This window comes from Mesoplodon mirus (assembly GCF_964341445.2).
Source record: "Mesoplodon mirus genome assembly, chromosome: 15".
Taxonomy (NCBI): domain Eukaryota; kingdom Metazoa; phylum Chordata; class Mammalia; order Artiodactyla; family Ziphiidae; genus Mesoplodon; species Mesoplodon mirus.
Genome location: NC_138991.1, coordinates 25,950,214 through 25,967,230, shown reverse-complemented (window position 1 = coordinate 25,967,230; position 17,017 = coordinate 25,950,214). Strand labels below are relative to the sequence as shown.

The 17,017-nt window shown below is 52.7% G+C and overlaps 1 protein-coding gene across 1 annotated transcript; it reads left to right on the top strand.

Annotated features, from left to right (window-relative positions):
- Positions 1–6,634: 6,634 nt before the first annotated feature.
- LOC309816711 (BPI fold-containing family B member 6-like) lies at positions 6,635–15,265 on the top strand (the record flags this gene model as incomplete). The annotated part of the gene is given in 14 exon segments (XM_082644494.1): positions 6,635–6,712; positions 7,176–7,220; positions 7,224–7,236; positions 8,024–8,115; positions 8,900–8,989; positions 8,993–9,073; positions 10,230–10,283; positions 10,647–10,820; positions 11,608–11,636; positions 11,638–11,673; positions 12,970–13,015; positions 14,030–14,099; positions 14,511–14,587; positions 15,233–15,265. Coding segments are annotated over 14 exon segments (918 nt in total).
- Positions 15,266–17,017: the final 1,752 nt, after the last annotated feature.

Here is a 17,017-nt window from a genome sequence, read left to right as displayed (position 1 = left end):
GGGAGAATATCCCAGATTATCCAGGTGGGCCCAGGGTAATGATAGGGGTCCATATAAATGTAAGAGGGAGGCAGAAGAGGAGAGAGATGACAGCATAAGGAGCCGAACTTGCTGGTTCTGAAGATGGAGGAAGGAACCATGAGCCAAGGAATGAAGGCCAGGAAGTGGATTCTCTTCTAGAGCTTCTAGAAAGGAACAAAGCCCTGCCAATACCTTGATTTTAGCCCAGGGAGACCCATTTTGGACTTCTGACATCCAAAACTGTTAAGGTAATAAATTTGTGTTTTAAGTCACTAAGTTTGTGGTAATTTGTTATAACAGCAATATAGGAAACTAAGACAGTGCCCTGAAGAATATTTGGTGAAGGGGAAGCCCTGAAATGCTGCCACTGTCATTGTTACAAGGGCATTTCATTGGTGCATTCATTTATTCATCGAACAAGTATTTATCAGGCACCTGCTATTTGTTAAGCACAGGGGTGAGCAGAAGCAGCTCCTATTCTCGGGGTGGAGGGTAAAGTGGCTGCAGAATAGCCTGCACATAGTGGGTGCTCATGGAACAGTGCTTACCATTGCTGGTTGGGAGGTGGGGCTGGTGAGAATCTCCCTCCTTTGTTTCTACTGGCTGTCACCCAAAGTCCCCTGGTGCTTGAAATGTGTAGGAAGAGGAAGTGTTCATGCCTAGAGCAAACACTGAGAGTGGCTTTGGTCAATATTTGTGCTGCTTTCTGCTGAGTCTGCTGTTTGCCTCGGCTACAGTGAAGACCAGGAGGGCTGGTCTTATACATCAGTGGATAAACTGAGGCCAGAAGAAGAATATTAGGGAGCATGCAGCTGGCTCCGCTCATTCCTTTTTGCCTAAAGAATGGGGCAGGGAAGCATGGGCTAGGAGGCACGGCTGGTCCAGGGGAACTCTGGTCTCTAAGGGGAGGGCTGGGTGGTTTCTGCACTTCCTGTCAGCTCTGTGGGCACTAATGGGGACCCAGCGCGGGTGGGCCTGGACTCTGGGCCTGGTATATGGGCTGGTGTGGAATCAGTGGGAGCCACAGAGGGCTCTGGAGTGGGGGAAGGCCCTGGGGCCCCTTGTGTCTGTACCCCAGGTGAGCCATGCAGAGGAATGGAGGGGGCTTCCCTGCAGTTCTGCCACCACCTACTGTGCACACGTCTATGTGCACACACAAACACATAGGCATACCCCGAATGTCAGGAACCAGTCCACTATGCACACTTATACATACATGTACAGACCCACAGACACACTCAGTATACTAAGCCCACTTAAACATATTGTACACAGAACTCCCCACACCTGCACTCATGTAAACAGGCATGTGACACCATAAACTAAGATGGCAACACGTCCATTTCATGTGCACACCCACACACAAACACACACTTTCCTCTGATGCCAGTAATTATGACCTAGTACACGTGTGTATGCATGACTACGCACACACAACCACACACAAATATAAGGACGCATATACCCCTCAGACGCGCATGTATAGACAAACCCACTCAGGGGCACACACAGTTCCTTGGGCCCCGTATAGCCAAGGCGGAGGCTGGAGTTTGTAACGTGGAAAGAGCAGATGGGCTCAGTCCTCTGTGAGTGGGATGTGCATCTGGAGAGATGCTGAGTGTTAAGTAGCAGCACTGGGTCCTCCACACCGTCTCGTCTGCCGCCCTTTGAGTTTGGGTTCCATGTCTGATGAGGGCGAAGTATGTGACCAGGAACAGGGCTCAGTCGGTTGGGGCTCAGGTAGCCTCCTGTACCTCCTAGAAGAGCTGGGTTTCCGCGTGGAGACACAGGTGGAGAGGTCAGTCATCCCCCTGGCTTTGGGCATCCCTTTCCTCCTGGGCCTGGCCCAGGGGCGATGAGGGGACCTCCCGGGGGCAGCCCTCCTTCTAGAGATCTGCTGATCTTTGAGGCCCCAAAGCTGCCCGGCCCCAGGGTCTTGCAGTGGTTGGCAGCAGGCTTGCTACATGGACGTGGCAGCCCCCCCGCACACGTGGGATCACACACTTTGGCAAAGACCATGTTTGCAGGGAAAACACTTGCAACCACAAGCAAACCTGCCCCTCCCTGGATCCCCCACAGTGGGCCCTGTGAACCAGGGAGCCTCATAAAGCAGTTTCCACACCTGCCCTGGAATGCGGAGGGCTTGGCTGGGACTGAGAATCCACCTACCCCGGGAACTGCCTGAGATAGGAATGGAGATGGGGCGGGCACTCCTCCAGGGAGGAGCCTTGACTTTTCCATCTGTTCAGTGGGGATGCTACTTCCCAAAGCCTTCTGCAGAAGGGTCCATCCCTGGTCTTGCTGTGGGACACTGGGCAAGTGCCGCCTCACTGGGCCTTAGTTACCCATCTGAGCAGTGGCCCCCCGGTCCCGCCTGACTCTCTCTCCCCAAGTCCACCCAGCTGGGCTAGGTCGGGAGAGGCCGGGGGCCATGCGACAGGCCTACACTTAGGACATTCCTCACCTGGCACAGGATGATATGAGGATGGGAACCACCCTGGGTCCTCCTCTGGCTGGGTTCGGACAACTGGGCACGAGGCTGGGCTGGAGTCCTGGCATCAGACGACACAGCCCTGGGCCTTGGGGTGCTGGGCCTGGGCTCCCTCCTTGAGACAGGAAGCTGCCCTCAGTCTCCACATCTGGGAGTCTCTCCATCCTCCTTTGGCACAACTTGGGTCCTGCACCGGGTCCTAGTTTGCTGTGTGGCCCTAGGCAAGACCATGTCTTCTCTGGGCCTTGGGGGCCGTTTCCAGACCAGATGCCCCCGTGGTTCCTGATGAAGCAGGCTGGGAAGGGGATTCTTGCCCGTGCAGAGATGCAAAAACTGATGTGTGGCAGGTCGTGAGCAGGGCTGGGATAGCCACTCATGGCTTGTGACGTCCTGGATAGGGTAGGTTTAAGCTGCCCAGGGTGGGACCGCTCTGGACAAGTTCCCTGATGATTGTCCCCACCCCAGAGCACAGATCCTGGGGGGCAGGGGCCAGGGGCCAGGGCTGCCATGGCTCGGGCATGCAACCTGGGCCCGCTGTTGGCATTGCTGTCGCCCACGGTCGGTGCCTCCAGGCCAGACACCGTGGTCAGACTCAACAAGGAAGTGCTGAGCTATGGTAAGAGATGTGCCGCCAGGCTGTCCTGCGTGTCTCTGCATGAGCATGTGCTTGTGAGTCCACGTCTGTATGTGTGTGTACGATCCTAAGTGTACGCGTGCATCAGTGAACTCAAAACCCCACAGGGACCTGGATTTTCTCTTCTGCCGCTGTGTCCCTGGCCCCCAGACAGTGCTGCTCAACAAGTATTTATTAATGAATAAATAAATGAATGCGTGAGTGCGAGTTACATGCCATGCCCGGTGTGCACATGTGCTCCCGTGCCCAAGTGATGTGAGGATGGGTCGGTTGGAGGGGCTCCTTTTGCTTGTGTGCGTCTGGTATGAGTTTGAAAATCCATGGAGATGTGCCCACGTGTGCTGGGGAGGGTGCCTAACCACTGGCCTGTGTACAAGGGCCACAGTGCAGGCCTGAACGTGTATACCGCTGTGGCTGTGCACCCTGGGTGTATGTATGCCTGGGGGCCTGCACGCACACTCGTGCTGGGGAGAGGCACATCTAGCACTGCTGGGCCCACAGTGAGAACCAGCCCCTCTCTGGGCCCTTTTTGGGCGAGGCCTGTGTCCCATGTCTCTGCTTCCTCCTTCCAAGTCCTGTCCAGTCCTAAGGCAGAGGGCAAAATGAGGACATCTAGGCCCAGGAAGGGACAAAAGCTGTCCACTAGCTCTCCCTGGGGAGGCTTTTGGGATCCCACCAAGGCTGGGTCAGCAGTGAGAGATCAGAAGCTCTTTTCCCCAAGGCCAGACCAAACTCAGATAACAACGTGAGAAACTCAGGTCAGACAGTGGAGGGGACTTTCAGGGGTCCCAGGCCATGAAGCAGCGAGGCAGTGGCTCAAGGAAGCTGCAGGGTCCCCGTGGGGCACACACAGCCTTCTGGAACCTTGCATCCGGGCAAATGGGCAGACAGTGAAAGGGGTCAGTGATCCGTGTTAGTGTGGCACATGGATGACTGCAGGCAGGGACAGGAGGCCTACTGCCCTCCCCTGGCTCCCTCCCTCTGCTGTGCTGTGTGAGCCTCCTTTGTCCCCAGACAGCCCTCCCGGGTGCACCTGCCTGTTTGTTCTCAGCGGAAGCAAATTGCCGAGAACACACTGCACACACCTCTTCCATGGCCGGGCTCGTGGCTTTTTTACTCCCATCCCATCCTGCAAGCCCCAGAGTTCAAGCCCGTGTCAGGGGAGCACTGTGGATGGAGTCCAGAAGTCTGGATGTGAATCTCAGCTCAGCCGCAGACGGTCAGGCAGGAGAGGGGCCTCGGGAGCGTGGAGACCACCACCTTTATGCTCTAGGGTCTGCAGAAACCGAGGCCCAGAGGGTCACAGGGACTCCCCAGGTCCCACAGCGAGTCTGAGGGAAGTTCGGGCCTCTGGGATCTTCCTGTGATGTTCCCTTCCTGCACCACAACCTCTCATTTTAATTCTGCTCGTGTTTAATTGTTCAGTTAGCGCCTCTGTCAGCCCAGCGGTCCAGGTACGGGAGGAAGTCCAGGGCCTTGAGGGCCGGGTGCCTTGGCCCAGATCTGAGTTCTCCTGGCCAGGGTGCTCAGCACTCGGAAAACTGGGCCTAATATTGTACTGACGTCATAGAATTTTGAGGGAAACTAAAGCCCGCAGAACAGTGCCTGGCACAGAAGAGCACTGTAGAAGTGCTAGCCATTATTACTACAAAAAACAAATAGCCGTGGGAGCTAACATTTACTGTGAACTGAGTCAGTCTTTACAAGGACCCCATGTGACAGGCACCATTCTAGTCATTGCAGATGAATAGGCGGGGGAAATGAGGCACAGGGCAGCCACACAGAGAGTGAGTAGCAGAGCTGGGATGTGCACCCAGAATCTGAGGGACTCCAGAGCCCTCAGCCTCCAGGTGAGGCGGTCCCCACCCCATCCCCGCAGGACTGGGAAATGCTCCTTCTGCCTGGGGGCTTGTGGAGGCTCCCGGGGAGGTGGGGTCTGCTCAGATCCTTGCAAAAGGGCACAGGGTGTGACTGTTTTCGAGGAAAGGGTAGACACGTAGGGTTTGGAGAGGCAGAAGTGAGAGAGGCGGAAAGGCACATCTGGAGGGGCCTGGTGGGGTCGTGCACCCCAGGCGGGCACATGGGGAGCCAAGTGGCCCCCCATGTGCCCGTGGACAAGGCCACCCCTTCCAATCTCTGAGTTCTCTCTGCCCAAGGTGTGGGGCGGATGGTAGGCAGTGTGGTCTCTCTCGGTGTCTCCTGAGGACAACCTGACCTCACCCTGCTCTGGCCCCTCAGTGGCTGAAGCCGGGAAAGCCCCTCTCCAGCGCGCCCTGCAGGTCACTGTCCCGCATTTCCTGGACTGGAGTGGAGGGGTGTTCCAGCCCACCAGGTGAGTGTTTCCCTCACCAGGTTAGATACTCCCACCTGCCGGCTGAGTGGGTACAAGAGGACTTATGAGATGCGACCAGGCATGGGGGCCTGGTGCCTCTTAATTAGTAGATTTCTACACCCAGGGGCCAAGACTGTGGCTCCTGGGTCCCCAGGGCTGGCAAGACCCTTGGATACTTCCTCCAAAAGCCAGACACTGAATCTGGACACAGATCTGAGCCTAGTTTACCCCTACAACCCCTTGTAATGCAGAGAGGCTCAAAGGCAGAGGTAGGTGGGGGCACCTCAAACTCAGAAACTTTTAGGGGCTGGACTAGTTGTGGGAACGCAGACTCATTATCGCCAGGACTCTGGATTTCCAAGAGAATCCATATATACATATGTGTGTGTGTGTATATATTATATATGCATAAGAACTCATATATGAATATATATGTTCTTATAAAAAGCCATATATAATTTTCTGACTCTTGCTAGCAATAATTTTATTTCTTCATCATTGTGATTATCATCAACAACAAACATGCAGTTTCTTCCTTCTTCATACGTAGCATTGTTAACTGGGTGCTACAATCTGCCTATGGTACAAAGTTTATAAATGCAGTACACCGATACAAAGTTGAAGCCATTAAAAAGAGCTTAATAACAACTTCTTGGAGATAATTAAATCTGATCCGGGGTGTTGATGGAATCTGTGAAGAGATTTAGAAACAACACACAAACTGAAATATTTAGTAAACGATTTATTACTTGGGGAGGAGTGAAAGCAGAACTTTTCATGTGCTGCTAAAGGGTTTTCTCAGTTGCTCCAAGCTGACTTTCTTTCTTCTATGATCTTTAAATAGTGCAAAGCGTTGTGAGCTACATCACTCTGTGCATTGTCATAGGAGATCCCAGAGCCATATCTGTATATTTAAAATCTATCAAGGTTCTTTTTTTTTTGCGGTACGCGGGCCTCTCACTGTTGTGGCCTCTCCTGTTGTGGAACACAGGCTCCGGACGCGCAGGCTCAGCGGCCATGGCTCACGGGCCCAGCTGCTCTGCAGCACGTGGGATCCTCCCGGACCGGGGCACGAATCCATGTCCCCTGCATCGGCAGGCAGACTCTCAACCACTGTGCCACCAGGGAAGCCCTAAAATCTATCAAGTTTTGAATGATGGCAACTAATGGCATGCTGCCCAAGGTGGTCAACAAGTTCCTGGACAGCACCTTACACAAAGTTCTTCCTGGCCTGGTGAGTGCCCAGAGCAAGCCTCCGCCCCTCATCCGCAGCAGTGCTTAGACCAGGACTGGCAAGCGCATTCCATCTCGGGTGCTGACCCTGACTGACTGCTGGTGGCTGAGGATTCTGAGACTGTGGCTGGCTCGGTGGGAGAAAGTACGGTGATCGGCTAGTGATGTCTTCCGTGAGACGGGGAGGAGAAAATGGCAGCCTGCACAGCACAGCTTGCCAACCCCACTGAGAGCACCTGTCCCTGGGGAATGAGTCCTCACTGATCTTGCAGGCTATGGTCAGGAGTTCTGGATTCTAGCCCAGGCTCTGCCATTGACTTCCTGTGGGACTATGGCCTTGGTTTCCCCCTCTAGTCCCTGTCCCTCCAGGGCTCTTGAGACTCCCCATGGAGGAACATTCAGCTGTGAGGAGTGAGACCCTCCACACAGGGACCCCCTCAGCTCAGTGCCTTCTCTTCTTCCAGCTGTGTCCAGCCATTGATGCAGTCCTGATGTATGTGAACAAGAAGTGAGCCAACCTGAATGGTGAGCAGCTAGCCATAACTTGCTCCTGCATGGGGACAGCAGGATGGCTGGACTTTGATGCCCCAGTCCCCATTCAAGTGCCTGCTCCCAGCCCAGCCTAGGGATAGAGGAGGTCTGAGGTCACGGAGTCCGCCCAGCCCCCTCACTAGCCAGATGGGGCGCCTGAGACCCTGAGGGACTCTGGGGTTCTTGTCTCTCAGCCTTCCATCCAATGTTCTATCCATCACACCCCAGGCTGCAAGGACAGCAACCTTTGTGGGCTCATCCACAAACCTTGCACCACAGATAATAATCCCAATAGTAACCCCACTCTTTCCTTTGCCAAGGGGATCCCTGCATCTCAGGGTCCACAGGGCTCCCCAGGGTGGGGGAGAGGAAAGTCCAATGGCTGGGACTGAGGAAAACTGGTTCACGTGCCCAGCAGTGTGGCCTGGGACATCACTTCACTCTCCCAAGCCTCAGTTTGTGCATCTGTAAAATAGAGCCAATAATCCTGACCCTGCCAATCTGTTGCGAGAACTGAGCTGGACAACCCTTGGTGAATGTTCAAGCTCTGTGCCTGCAGAGTGATGTGAGGGGGCGTGATTTTCTAGGCCAGGCACCATTGCTTCCATTCTGCAGATAAAACTACTGAGGCCCAGAGATGCTAAGCAATTTGCCTTGTGTCACACAAAGGGCCAGGGGTCCTGGTGCCCAGGCCAGGCTCAGGTGGCAGCTGGCCGGTGCAGGCTTCTCTAGGCTGCCCCTGGGCTGGTGCCTCTCTGCGTGAACCTTCCTCTTTGCACAGCCCCCCTGCCCGTGGGCCAGATGGGCACCATCAGATATGTCCCGGCATCCATACCGACCACCACAGCCAGCCATATTCAAGTGGACTTCAGTGTAAGCTAGGGGGCACCAGTAGTTGGGGGTCTTACTGGCCTGAGGGGTGGGGGCTGCTTCCACCAAGGCAGGTGGCTGGGCTGGGACTGCGGAGGGTGGGAGGGCCCTCTCCCTCTTTCTGTCTCAACACGAACCCCGAGTCCTGAGCTGATTTCCGGAATGGCTGACCCCACACCCACGCCTTCTCCCAAGGCTGCCTGCTTCTCCCGATGAGTGGCTCACCCAGTTGTACCCTGTCATTGTTGCAGATGAGAGCACCGGGCCCAGGAGGGAGGCAGGATTTGGCTAGGGCCTCCCGTGAGTGGGGGCAGGGTTGGGTCATCACACAGGACTCCAGAGCCCCGGTGACTAGGTGAATGCATCTTCCAGGAATGGGAAGAAACATCCCAAGCAGTCACCTCCCTATGAAGTCTTCCTCCAGCGTGGTTCCTACAGGCCCCATGTTGTTTTCCATTTACCTCTTTCTCCTGAGAATAAAACAGGGAACAGGTTCTGTATAACTGAGGGCTCTAACCCTTGTTAGAGAGTTAACTGAGGTTACTTACACAATCCTAGGAGGAACCGTCAGTGGTTTAGTGACTGACCCCCTTATCCTCTTGGGCCTCAGTCTACCTATCTGCACACTGGGAGAGTTGAGCCACTACAGCCTGCTCTGGCTCCACCATCTTATGACTTGCTGACTTGGGGCTGATTTGAGCACCATTTGTTTGGAGGTCTGAGACTTGCCCTCAGCCACAGTCCTTCATGGCCAAGGCTGAGTGTCTCTCCCCTGGCTGTCCCACAGCCTGAAGTGCAGCAGGAAAAGGGCAACACCATCCAGTTTGCTGATGCTGGGGAGGCCGAGTTCCCCGAGGACTATGCCGAAGGCTCCTCATAGCTGCTGCTCTCAGCCACCTTCCTCACAGCAGAGCTTGCTCTTCTGCAGAAGTCCTTTGATGTGAATGTCCAGGAAGTGACGGTGAGCTGCCCAGTGGCCACACCTCTGCCCACCTCTGCATCTGCCCCCTGTAATGACAGCCCCTGCCCAGAATATGCATTCTGAGAATCATCCTGGGGTGTGGGTAATGCTAGGACTGGGAGGGGCCAGGACTGATTTGAGTTTCCATCGTCATTTCACCCCACCATCCATCATCTCTCTGTCCATGTAACCACTGTCTATTCATCCATCCATTTAATTGTCCATACAACCAGGTATTTATCCATCAACCTACAACTCTCATGCATTGGCCATCCAGCCACCTCCTTTATATCCAGTCTATCTCACTACTATGTATTCATGTCCTAGACTCTATCCTTCCAGCTAGCACCCACCCAACACTTCATACCATCCACACCTAGAATAGGGCCTGATATTACTGAATGATTGAATCTATGCATCTGTCATTTACCACCCAAAAACCCAGATACCCACCCACCTACCCATCCAACTCTCCATTATCCATCCTCCTACTCATCTGCTCATCCATCCATCCAACCATCCATCCATCCTTCCATCAATCCATCCATTCATTCACTCCCCCCTGTTCCCTTTATTCATCCTCTCATCCATTTACCCACCATCCATCCATGTACCTTCACATCCATCCTCCCACCCATCAATCCATTCATCATCCATTCTCTCATCCATTTATCAGGCCATTCCACCATGTTTCCATCCACCCATCCTCCCATCCATTATTATTTTCATCCCTCCACCCACCCATCCACCTGCCCATCTATCCATTATTCATTCTCCTACACAAACACTCATCCATCCCACCCATCCATTCACCCACTCATCTGTTTATCCATTTTCCACATCCATCTAGCTATCCACGAATCCATTCACACACACCCTCTGATCCATTGCATCCACCCGTTCTCCCATCTATCTGTCTGCTTTTTCATCAAACAAAATTTTCTCAACTTGTGATTTTGTACTCAAAACTGTGGGCATTGGAATGTATGAGCCACAGTCTGGGCTACCCAGGAGCTCATTCTCTACTTAATCAAAGAGTGATAACTGTTTCAATGAAGGAATCTCAGAGGGCATGCCTTATTGTGTCAGAGGAGAGGTTTGTTAGGATGGCTCAGGGAAGCCTTCAGTAATCCTAACCTTGACTTTTATTTGGTAGATTGGCGAGCTGCCCCCACAAACCACTGAGACACTGGCTGGCTTCATCCCTGAAGTGAGTGACCCAACTACCCATGATCACCACGTCTGCCCTGCCCTGTTCCCCAGGCAAAGGGACAAGGGATTTTTCAATACCGTGTCTCCCTTGTCCAGTGTGGAATCATCCCAGCTTCTCCATAAAGTACTCTTTGGGCCCCGCACAGAAACAGCCCAGCTTTTGTGCATTGTACTTTCTATGTCCAATATAGAAATAGCCAGATTGTCTGTTTTGTTTCTTTTATTTCCTGATAGACACATCTCAGCCTTTGCATATAATGCTTCCAAGGTAGAAATCACCTATTTCATTATGGACTCCTGGTTTCAACTGAAGCCACCAGTCTGAGGTTTGGCCCTGAGGGGAGTTTCCTGGTTTCTATAGGTGGCTAAGGCCTATCCCAAGCCGAAACCCCTGGTGACCCAGATCAGGATAAACAAGCCCCCCAAGGTCACCATGAAGACAGGCAAGAGCCTGCTGCACCTCCATGGCACCCTGGAGACGTTTGCTCCTCTGCTGTGGGGCAAAGCCCCTGTATCCCTCTTTCTCCTGGAAATTGTGAGTGGAATCTGTTTCCCAGTTTGGCCCAATCTCATGGATATTTGAGGCTGGAGGGTAGGCTTTTAGCTCATAGTCAAGCAATGGATTGAAGGGTTCTTAGTTAATCTCAATTGTGTGATCCTAACCTCCCGGGCACTGTCACCTGCTGTCTGATTTTTGGCTCTGCAATTGAAACTTGGAATGACTAGAAAGATCAACAAAAGAAGGGTCAAAAGTTTAGTCCTTCCTTTCTTTCTCCTCCCTCCCTCCGTCCCGCCCACCCCCCTCCTTCCCTTCTGCTTCTCTCCCTCCCTACAACATTCATTAGCATCTATAAGGGCAGTGAAAGCTCACTCAGGGAACTATGGGAGTCTAGAGAGATCCACAATCTAGTTTGAGGAAATCCAGAGGACTTCCTAGAGGAGGTGATGCCTGAGCTATGTTTTGAAAGTTGAGCAGGAGCTGGCCAGGGAAAGGATTGATGTTGGGGAAGCTGGTGATGGAGGGCACTCCAGATAGAGTCGCAGGATGTAACCTGGAGCAATAACATGTTGTGTTCAGGTACCTACAAACATGCCAGAATTTTTGATAGTGCTATCCTGGGCTAGGTACAGGGAAGATGAGGACCCTGAGCTGGGCACATGGGGGGACTGCTGGGTTCAGTTCCTGAGGGTGGGATGGGCAGAGAGGAAGACTCCTGCTTTGTCTTGGCGGTGGTGGTGGTCCTGGGAAGGTGGTAGAGCCCCTGGTTTTACCAGCCCTGATGGCGGACCCACTGCCTTCTCTCTGCTTCCCCCCGTATCATCACTTCAACCTGAAAATCCAGTACTCAGCTCGAGGACTGGCTGCAGATGGCCACCTCTCTGGACAGGTAGGAGCCTGCTACAATACCAACACCACTTGGTTTCCCGCTCTAGGACCTCCCTCTGATCCATCCAGCACAGCCCACACTGCCAGGCTGCTCAGGTCACTATCCCTGTTCTAGAACCCTCAGTGGCTCCCAATAGTCTGCACGATCTTTTGTCAAATCTTAGCCTGGCACTCTAGGCCCTTCTTAAATTCTCCCACCACTGCTCCCACTATTGCACTAGCCTCTTGGAGAGTGAATCTGATTGTAAACCCATGTCCCCTTTGCATTAATAGGCTTTACCTATGCCACCCAAATGCCACCTGCCTGTCATCACCCACCTCAAATACCACCTCCTCCAAGAAGCCTTTCTTTATACCAATAACAGTGAACATTTATAGTTGCAAGAGACAATTCCGACTTTAACTGGCTTAAGCCCAAAAGGGACTCTTTTTGACTCACATAATTAAAATCTCTAGGGGTGGATCTCCCCTTTCAGGCATGGCTGGACCTAGGTGCACAAAATTCTCACAATCTGTCCCCCTCCTCCCTTGGCCTTTGCTGTCCACTTTATCGGACATTCTCAGGCAGCCTCTCCCCGGCTGGTGGCAAAGTGACACCAACAAGAAGAGAGGTCTCTTGTTCAATAGTTCTAACAAAATCCCAAAGGCTGCTTCTCATTGGCCTATCATGTATCACATGACCAACTCTAAGTTAATCACTGTGACTCTAAAGATGGAATGCTCTGATTGGCCAGGCCTGGGTCAGGTCCTCACCCTGGGAGCTCTGGGTTCTGCCCCACTTTAATGCCTTGGATTGAGAGTGGAAAATGGAGGGTCTGTTACTGGAATAGAGAATAGATGTTGGGAAGATAGAACCAGCAGATGACCATCACATGGTCTGTGTTCTGGTGCCAAGATGTATTAGTGCCCACCAGAGGCTGTGCAAGGGAGGGGGCCGTGTGAGGGCCCCCAATTCTGTGTCCTGCAAAAATCTGGGACTGGCTAGTTGAGCTACAAACCTCTGCATATCTGGCCTTGGGCAGGAGCAATAGACAGGGCTGGGGTGCCAGAGGGCGGAGTCAGGACCAATGAGAGGAGGCAGTGGTTTGAGCTGGGGGAAACAAAATGGGCTCTAATGAAAGGTGTAAGTGCCCCATCACAGGTAGCATGTAAACAGACTTAGGAGCACCTGGGATAAGGCTGTAGAGGGGACTTCTGCAACAGGGAGGGGTTGGGGGTGTTTGAGATCCCTTTTCTCCAGGGCCAGGGGAATGGCTGTGACTGACCTTCCCCCTCCTTGTTTCCCTCTCTTCAGCAGATTACTGAGCCTGTCCCGGGGGTCCTCATTGATTGGTGCCTTCACTGTAAGTGTCCCAAGTACTTCTGCCTGGTCTGGCTTCAAAGCAAGAAACTGGGCCTAGTTTTCCTTGGGACTGCGGGGAAGGGCTCTGAAATGGAGGCAGAGTGAATAGAGTAGGGTCATCGTGGGCCCTGGGGCTCCTGACTGACTGTGTGACCTTAGGAAAATCGTTTAGCCTCTCTGAGTCTCTGTTCTCTCTTCTGGATAGAATCTGGACATCTCCCTACATTGATTTTAAAAGCATTGTCATGCATAGCAGCAACCTTAACTGGCTTGGTTGGCCCAGCTGCTATTTTTTTTTTTTTTTTTTTGCGGTACGTGGACCTCTTACTGTTGTGGCCTCTCCCGTTGCAGAGCACAGGCTCAGCGGCCATGGCTCACGGGCCCAGCCGCTGCGCGGCATGTGGGACCTTCCCGGACCGGGGCACGAACCCGTGTCCCCTACATCGGCAGGTGGACTCTCAACCACTGCGCTACCAGGGAAGCCCCCAGCTGCTATTTTTATTAGTCTCTGTAGTCTCAGGGCCCAACACAGAACCTGACAGAGTAGGCGCTAATAATAATCATAATCACAAGAGCAGCAACACTACTTGCTGGGCACCTTGTGCGTTATCCAAACCCATTGAATCCTCCCGGAAACTGTGAGTAGGTGCTATTATATTTCTCTTTCACAGATGGGGTAACTGAGGAACAGAGAGGCAGTGAATGAATCACTCATCAAAGCTACTGAGTTTTCTGTAGGATGAGGGGTAGGTCCACAGGCCACCCAGTGTCTCCTGAATTCCTCCATGCCTTCACTGTGACCTAAGGCCCACGTGTCACCTGAAGAGGGGCTAAGCAGAGGTGAAGGGCCTCAGCCTACAGTCTAACAGTCAGACGCAGTTCTGATGCAGTTTGATGTCTCTAATGTTCATTCCTGTGGTCCCCGAACCCAGCTGGGGTGAGGGCTGAAAAGATCTGCTGAATTTAATTGAATGACAGCATGAGGGTGTTTTCTCTCTTCCTCTCTCTCCCCCAGGAGAAGGCATTGACTGGCTTCATCACTGATTTTCTCCAAGAAGCCTACATCCCAGCCATCAATGTTGAGGGCTCCAACAGGCTTTGATTTTGCTGGTGCCAAGAAGCACTCTGAGCAGGAAGGGATGCCCCCTGGGTGGTCTCAAAGCCCCTCCATTGGCCCCAGATGAGGGAACCTAAAAGGGAGTGGATAGTCATTGCCGAATCTTTGAGGCTAATGTCATCTTAATGTCACTTACCTGGGGACAAAGGCCCCTCCCACAACTTGGACTCTGACCCTTGACCGCATACCATGAATCAGATCTTGACCCAGACCTGGGACACAAGTACATGGTGATCCAGCTGATGTTCTCTAGGCCTGCGCAGCTGGCAGACATCCTGAATCAATCACTGCACTATTTCCCACTTCTCTGCCCCAGGCAGTCACTCCTCAATCAGTTGCAGAGCAGGCAGGCTGAAATGACTCTTCCTGTGTTTCTCAGATGTGGTCCAAGTTGGGCTCCCACTTCCAGACTTCTTGGACATGAATTACAACCTGGCAGAGCTGGACATAGCAGAGGTGAGGAAAGGAGCTGGGGAAGGCCATGTCCGCCAATACTTTTGGCCAATGAGCAAAAGCCTGCCTCTCTCAATCTGGAGGGAGTTGGACTGAGGAAGGCAGCAGCATCAGTACAATCCTGCCAATCCCTTGGGCAAGACCCTTCCCCTCAGAACTGGGCCCTCCTTGGCCAGGGATCCCCAGGAGGAAAAGTAAATTCTGCTACTCTCCTTCTCTGCCACCTCGGGTAAATTGTTTCCTCTTTCTCTACGCTTCAATTTTTCTGTTGCCTAAAACGGGGATAATAATATGGTAAACACCTCAGAGAGCTGTTGTGATGATTCATTGAGATAATTCACCTAAAGGCATACAGTACATATTAGCTTTGCATTGCACACCAAGCATTGCACTCGGAGCATTGAATGGACATTTTTCTCATTTGACTGCTCCACTCTGGGAGGTAGGGGTGGCTTCTCCCCACTTGACTGTTGAGAAAGTCGAGGCTCAGAGAGGTGAAGGGTCATAAGGCCAGTCAAGTTCATCCTTTGTTCCTAAACACCACTGCTCATTTCATTTCCTGACCACACCCCAGTCCATTCCATCCTGTGTCTGAGCGGCCCCATCATTGTTCCCTGCACTGCCACCTGGCCCTCTGTCTCCTGCCAGAATGCCCTGCTGCTGGACCTGAAGCTGGACTGAGCGCGGCAGGATTTGCCTGCCAGCTGCCCGAACACCACCAACCAGCTGCACCCAGTGGAGGAGCCCAGCTGGAGCTGGGTGGGTCTGGCCCCCTATCACTGGGGGTGCTTCCCTTGGTGAGGAGTGAACAGGGCGGGACTGGGCTGGGGGCTTGGCAAAAAACAGGAGAAAGGCCCTTACGAACATCTGATGTTTTGACCTCTTTATTTGTAGCAAATCGATGTGTGTTTTTTCTTCCCCTTCAGTGGGTTTTGGGATCTAGGAGCAGGTTGGGGTCTGAAGGGCAGGCTTGAGCATATATTGAGTACCTGCTGAATGCCATGCTCAGGGCTTTACTTGTACCATCTCATTTAATCCATGCAATAACCGTATGAGGGGAGGGTGACCATTGCCATCCCCACTTTACAGAGAGGGAGTTGAGGCCCAGGGATGTCCACTCCCTTGCCCATGGTTACACAGTTTAACAAGCTCTTCTCACCCCACCTTAGCTGCTTGCCCCCAAATCTTGGTAACTTGAGGACGGCCTTATTCACAAGGAGCCTGTAGAAGGCCTGGTGCACTCCCTGGAGTTCTCCCTGTATCACCTCCTTTAATCCTCCCAAGAGTTGAGGGAGATAAGCACTGTCCCCATCTCACAGATGAGGAAGCTGAGGCTCAGAGAGGTGGAACCCAGCAATTCAGGGGACAGAGCTGGGATTAGAATTCAAACTCTGGAGCCAGTCTGCCTGGGTTCAACTCCTTGCCCTGCCTCCTTGCTGCTGTGTGCCCTGGGTAAGACACACCTCTCTGAACCTCAGTTTTCTCACCTGTAAAATGGGAATGATGACAGTACCAGCCCTGCTCAGCAGGATTGTCATGAAGGTTAAATGAATCGAATCATGAAAACTGCTTAGCATGGCCCCTGGCACAAAGTAAGTGCTCATAAGTGAGCACCGGTGAGTTTGTAAGGCTGAGAGAGATGTGGACAGGTGTGTCTCTGTTGGAGTGTGTGTAACCATTCCAACAGAGACACACCTGTGTGCTGGAGTGTGCATTTTGGAGCACATGTGCATTTTAAAGCACTTGTCAGTGTATAAATGGCCTCTGGATCACGGCGGCCCAAGGCGTCCGCGCAGACATCAGTGTCCAGTTGTGGAGGTTTGTGCGTGAAGAGACCGCTGGTGTTCGTCTACGTCTGCGTGCGTCTGCATGTTCCCACGTCACTCACGTGTCGTCTGCCCCCAGGGTGTTTCCCCGTTTCACAGACGACACTCATGTGAGGATTGGCTCCTGTTGTTTGTCATATCTGCCCCATCACCTCTCCTGGGATTCACACTGATACTATTCTTCAAATTGACTCTTTTTAAAGTAAATGTATGTTTACATATAACTAAGTTAAAAATACAATTTAAAGTAAAATTTTCCAAGTGGACCCTGAAAATCAGTATCATTTGCTAAATGTAAAAAAAAAAGTCCATAACTTTGAAATAAAAGTACATCGGAGGGCTTCCCCGGTGGCGCAGTGGTTGAGAATCCACCTGCCAATGCAGGGGACACGGGTTCGTGCCCCGATCCGGGAAGATCCCACATGCCACAGAGCGGCTGGGCCCGTGAGCCATGGCCGCTGAGCCTGCGCGTCCGGAGCCTGTGCTCTGCAACGGGAGAGGCCACAACAGTGAGAGGCCCGTGTACCGCAAAAAAAAAAAAAAAAAAAGTACATCGGAGCCCCCTATGATCAGCTGGTGCTCCAGCCCTGGAAATTATTGAGATGGT